Raw genomic sequence first — 6,374 nt, forward strand, 5'->3', positions numbered from 1 at the left:
ACATAACATGGAGAAAAATAATTCCTCAGTGGAAGACAGATCTGTAAAGACTCCCAAACAGAAGCTTTGCAAGAAAGAAAAATAATTTGGGAAATAATTATGAGGAAGAATAACAAACAGAAGAAGGAAGCCCAAAAGACTGCAACTGCAGCACTGGATTGAGTAACAATTACACCATTAATTATTGTCTTAGCATTATAAAGAAATGAAAGACAGAGAGAATAAGCAGCCAGAGTCAGTAAAAGAAAAAAAAACCACAATCAAAATTAATGTGAGGAAAAGAAGTTAAATACAAAACCAAAATTTACTTATTAACAATTTTGTTACTGATATTGATTACTTGCCTTTAAAAGACATTTTATTATTACCTTCTCAATTTGAAAGGTGCCAACCAGGCACATACACACTACATTTGGTACAGTTTATCCTGCCAGGTACCTTTCACAAGGTAAGCTCTGCTCTTACAAGCAGCTTGCAGCCTTCACAAAATGCTGAAGTCTACTCAATTTAATCTAGATATGTCAGCGGTCAGAGGCTGAGCATTTGCTACAGAACCAACTCTGAGCAAATATGCTGATGCCAAAAATAAGTTAGCTAGGCGGCAGTCCACCATTACATATAAAATGTAAAAAAGTAAAATGATTCACCCATGTAAAGTGCTGCTTAAAGAGTAACAATGATTTTCATAGTACTCTCCACAAACCAGTATGTAAATCTACTAAAAACGCTTGTAGAGATGTTCTGCTAAACTTAACACATTGTCCACTCTGACTGTGCCATGAACCCAGGATTCTTTATTAGAAAACCTTTGAAAACACTGTGCTAGCCAGTACAACCTCGGTTTCTAAAAACCAAAGCATAAAGTATTACCAATCACTTAGATGTTGCACAGTTATACAGTGTATTATGGAGCTTAGAGCCAGAAAAGGACACTGAATCTTCCTGTACATCACAGATGACTCACATTATTTAAATATTTGCTTATTCTAAAGGTGGCTAACTTCTTGACACTACAAAATACATATTCAAATCTCTATGTGACTTGCAGCCACAAGAAACACTACCTACCAAAGACCTGCAAAGGAAAGAAAAGCAGTGGGAACAGTTTACAGGCTCCTCAGAGAGCTCCTCAACTTCATTACAGTCCGTATTGGGCAAGCCTGGCCACACAACATCTAGAGAAGGCCTGCCAGGGTAACCCAGGCAGTGAAAGCCAGCTGCCCTGGCTGCCTGCCGCAGCAGGGGTTTGTTTTCCAGTATGCGGTATCTGTTCATATTTTCAGTATTTTGGTTGTCACCAGCAGCACAAACCTTTCCATGTCACACAGATCGAGTTCAGGAGCAGAGCAACTCCTCAAATTCCATGAGCTGCCCAGCTCTATGCCTCTGGACTAAAAAGTCCAACACTTTTAGTTATTAAAAAAAAAACAACAACCCAAAAAACCCGAAAAAACCCCACCAAAACCATTCCAACTTCCAGAAAGTGAACTATAATGTGCTTCAAGAAGAGGCAACTAGTACCTGAGAACCCTAGAAACGTCCTTCCCCCTGCTACTGCACACATGCGCAACATATAATTTCCAAGTTTAAATCCAAGAGGCCTCAAATAGAATTCTTTGGTTGAGTACCAAAGAACAAGCTTTGCACATTTGAAAGTTTACCTTAGCCCATGAAAAATATAGACGGAAGAACATGGAGTACAATAGTAGAAACACAGTTTCAAGACCAGGAATAATACCAAGCACAACTACTTTCACATTTTAGAGCCAACACGCACAAATATTGTGGATAAAGTGAACTGGCTGTATTTAATGTAGTTTAATGTTCGTAGCTCCCTTCTGGACTGAATTCATGCAAAGCTAAGAGTCCCAAAGATTCACACATGCCAGAAGTAGAAGTGATCTTTCAAGGGGAAAAAAGCAGATGTGTTTTTAGTCCATCACTAGCTTGTTTTTGAAGTAACAAAACTACTTTCTGAGGGAGGAAGATACACGGTACCTAACATACAACTACTAATCAGTAAAAAATGCAGGGACTCAGGAACAAGAACACGAATTATGTACAGACACAAATTACAGCCGTCACCCCCCAGAGGAAGGGAGATGACAGCAGCACTCCCAGCGCACAGCTGCCGCACGTCTATATGAAAGGGGAAGCAAACCGGCTCTACCAGCCCCTTCCCCAACGCATGCTCCGTGATGGAGGCACCTGAACACAGATTAGGAGACGGCCACGGGCGCCAGCGCTGAGGCACCTACACTCAGAGAAGGGGCCAGCCAGATGAGAGGGGCGCTCTCCCTCCCTTCGCGCCCTTCTCTTCAGCGCAACCGCCGCTCCCGCCGCCGCCGCCATTTAAAACGGCCGCCCCTGCAGGACGCGCGGCCCCGGCAGCCAATCAGCGCTCGCGCTGAGGAAAACAGCGCTCCGCTCCCGGCCCGCCGAGGGGCCGCGCCGGCTGAGGGGGCGGTTGGGGGCGATGTGGGGCCCGGCCATGCGGCAGGGGAGCGCCCTCCGCCTCCGCTCCGCTCCCCCGGGGCTCCTCGGGCCGGCTCCCCCCGGGCGGCAGCGCGCTGCGCCGCTTCTCGCGTCCCCACTCGGCTTTCCTCCCGTCCTCGCCCCCAGCGCCCTCCGGCCGCCTCCTCCCGCCTTACCACGTATCCTCCCCACACATAGAGAAAGTTCCCGTCCACCACGGCGCAGTGGCCGCTCCGCTCCTCGGCCACGCAGAACTGCTCCGCGGAGTCTGCCGCCATCTTAGGAGGAGGAGGAGGAGGAAGCAGCAGCTCGCCTGCCTCAGTGTTCGCGTCCCGCCACCGCCTCCTCCGGGAGAGGCTGCGGCTCTCTGCCCGTCGCTCCCCTCAGGCGGACGGGAAGCGAAGAGGGTCCAAAGTGTGGGGCGTCACCTTCCCCTCGGCGCCGGGGCTGTGGCTTCCCCGCGGCTCCGCGCGGCGGGCGGGCGCCCTCCCGCTGCCCCCCGGCGCTGCAGCCGGGCCGGGCTGAGGGGGTCGCGGCGGCGGGCGTGTGGGTGCGCCTCGCTGGATTTGGCCTTGGCACAGCGCGTGGAAGGGGCCCTGTCAGCGTGGGCGCAGGCTCCTGCCCTGGGCCAGGACGCAGCCTCGGCCCGGTGAGGCGTGTGGAAAGTTGCGGTGCGACACCGAAGGCCTGATAAACCATGCAGAAGCCTGTGAATAAAGAGCGTAAGGGGAGGAAAAAAGCAGCAAGGATACCTAAGCACAAATCCAGTGCGAGGATGGAAGATTTGGGTCTCAAGATGGGAGGTAGTTTAAGACAACCGCAGCAGATTGCTGTCTCTCTGAAGGTGAGAGGAGTTATGCACCTGCCAGAAATACCAGCTATGAAACAGTAGCTGATATTACTTGAAACAATTGTATAAGAGTTCAAATTACTGACCCTAGAGAGAAAGATCCTGTGAGTGCTGTGTAACCTACAGCCTAGAAGCAGCCGAAGCAAGAAGCTACGTGCTGTGTGTGGTGGAGTTGCTTGAGGAGAATACCAGAGGTGCTCTGCAGGGCCTTGTGCATTTGGGCCAGTGCTGAGCTAGAGGTAACTAACAGAATAAAGATGATGTTGGGATCTCAGTGAGTCACGTGCCATCAGGTCCCAAGCTACACATTTTTCACTTATTTGAGAGATCTCAACTCCCTGTGATCCCCACTACTGTACAGTCTTTCCTGTATGTTGGCCTGCCCTTTAAACAGCAGGCTAGGAAAAGCAGTAGCCTCTTATGCTGCCCTTCCACCTCTTACATTGTTAGATCAACAACCCAGTGTATTCCAGCTGGACAGTGGACACAGCTGGAGTGAACAGAATTCAAAATAAAACAGATACAGTTCTTCAGAAAGTGTAGTAGAGCTTGTGAGAAACAAGCACTTTACCATATTGTAAAAGAACACTGAAAAGTATTTGTAAAGATTTTCTTGTGAAAGTGGGACATACACTTCTTCTGTTGGATCTAGGAGGGAAAACATGAATTATTCCTGTCAATAACTGCTAATATTAAAATGAAGAAATGTGATGATGGTTAAAACACAGGAATAAGCATTTGGAAGAGTTAAGAAAAACATGGGTAACAGGCAAGTGATCTGTGTGTCAGGTAGAGCTACAGTGTGATGTCTCAGGAAGAAGCTTATGAGGTGTGCAGTCATCAGCCCGTGGTTTTGCTGGTGGAGCAGTGACAGACATGAAAATGAGATATTTGTCATGCTTGGTGTAACAATACAATTTACCTTCGGCATGAGGTAGATGTGCTATCTGACCATAAACCATTAGGCTGTCTCAGCTGGCGCTTGACTCTAAGGCCACAAGTGCTGCGACCATGGCACCGTGATGTTCCACAAAGCCATGGCAGTGGGCAGAGACAAAGAGCTGGACATGGCTTCCAGAGCTCAAGACAGATGGCTCAGTGTAACAGAAGTCTACAGCTCATGCTGGAATACTTTTATATCTCTGGTGGGAGGCTCCAGGCAACCTAACAGAACCCCAAATACAACAGGATGCTGTAGGAGTATGCTTTATATTCCTGGTTTGGTCATACCTTAAAAAAAAATTAGTTTCTTTTTAGATGAGGGGTATATTCCTTTTGCAGGTGCGTCTTCCTTTGTCAGGTGAGACATGAGCTGAATGTCAAAATCAGATTTTCTTGAAATGAGAATAAGCAGTAATCTTAGCAAATACAAGAACTTATGTAAGGATTGGGTTCATAATTTGCACCTAGCTGCATGCCTGAGATGAAAAGTGGATCATATTTCCTGCCAAAATAGCTGAGACCTGTCAGATGGTAGTGTTTCGTCTAAAGAGAGTAGATACAGCTTCACCCATTAGCTTGGTCCCAGGTGAGGAGTGATTATAAATTATGCAGTTGAGAATGGACTGTAGAAAACAGGCTGATATTTTTTATCTGTCTTTATATCACTACAATCTTTTGATCAAGGAACTTTCTTTCAGAGTTGCTTTGTGAGCCTTCTGTGGAATAAAGCTGTACTTTGAGGAACAGGGTTCAGAGTGTTTGAACAGAATGTCATGCATTTTTCATCTGGAGAGAAGGCAGCTCTCCCACAAGACTGGAACTGTGTGATGCGGAGGGTGTTTGTCGTATTTATTGTCCCAGTGGGATGCACCCCTGAGTGCTGAGGGAGCTGGCAGATGTTATTGCTAAGCCACTCATCATCATCTTTGAAAGGTCATGGAGGACAGGAGAGGTGCCTGAGAACTGGACCTAAGCCAATGTCACTCCAGTCTTCAAAAAGGGCAAGGAGGAAGACCCAGGAAACCACAGGCCGGTTGGCCTCACCTCCATCCATGGAAAGCTGATGGAACAGCTCATCCTGGAGGTCATCTCTTAAGCATGTGGAAGAGAAGAAGGTTATCAGGAATAGTCAACATGGAGTCACCAAGGGGAAATCATGCCTGACCAACCTCACAGGCTTCTCTGATGGAATGACTGACTGGGTAGATGAGGGGAGAGCAGTGGATGTTATCTACCTTGACCTCAGCAAGGCTTTTGACACTGTCGCCCGTAACATCCTCATAGGTAAGCTCAGGAAGGGTGGGTTTGATGAGTGAAGACATTGAGACGGACTGAGAACTGGCTGAATGGCAGAGCTCAGAGGGCTGTGATCAGCAATGCAGAGTCTAGCTGGTGTTCCCCAGGGGCCAGTACTGGGTCCAGTCTTGTTCAGCCTATTTGTAAGTGACCTGGATGAAGGGACAGAGTGTGCCCTCAGCAGGTCTGATGATGATACAAACTGAGAGGAGCGGCTGATACCCCAGAAGTCTACATTGCCATTCAGTGAGACTTGGTTATGCTGCAGAGCTGGGCAGAGAGGAGCCTGATGAAGTTCAATAAGGGCAAGTGTCAGGTCCTGCACCTGGGGAGAAGCAACCCCCTGCACCAGTACAGGCTGGGACTGGCCTGCTGGAAGGCAGCTCTGCGGAGAAGAACCTGGGAGTGCTGGTAGGCAGCAAGTTGCCCATGGGCCAGCTGTGTGCCTGTGTGGCAAAGGGGCCAATAGGATCCTGGGGTGCGTGAGAAGGAGCATGGCCAGCAGGTCGAGGGAGGTGATTCTCCCCCTCTGCTCTGCCCTGGTGAGGCACATCTGCAGTGCTGTGCCCAGTGCTGGGCTCCCTGGTTCCAGGGAGACAGGGAACTGCTGGAGAGGGGCCAGCGGAGGGCTGCACAGATGATGAGGGGACCGGGGCATCTTCCCTGTGAGGACAGACAGAGCACTGGGCCTGTTCAGCCTGGAGAAGGCTGAGAGGGATCTTATCAATGTTTACAAATATCTTAAGGGTGAGTGTCAAGAGGACAGGGCCAGGCTCTTTTCAGCGGTGCCCAGCGACAGGACAAGGGGCAA

General features: G+C 48.9%; 1 protein-coding gene across 1 annotated transcript in view; it reads right to left on the bottom strand.

The window, feature by feature from the left end:
- KLHDC1 (kelch domain containing 1) overlaps positions 1-3,087 on the bottom strand; it is a 31,483-nt gene extending 28,396 nt beyond the window's left edge. Inside the window, exon 1 of the mRNA XM_056347018.1 lies at positions 2,652-3,087. Within this exon, the coding sequence (XP_056202993.1) occupies positions 2,652-2,753 (102 nt within the window). The 5' untranslated portion in view covers positions 2,754-3,087. The remainder of the gene's footprint in view (positions 1-2,651) is intronic.
- Between the last annotated feature and the right edge of the window lie 3,287 nt (positions 3,088-6,374).

Source organism: Falco biarmicus, chromosome 7 (genome assembly GCF_023638135.1).
Source record: "Falco biarmicus isolate bFalBia1 chromosome 7, bFalBia1.pri, whole genome shotgun sequence".
Lineage (NCBI taxonomy): Eukaryota > Metazoa > Chordata > Aves > Falconiformes > Falconidae > Falco > Falco biarmicus.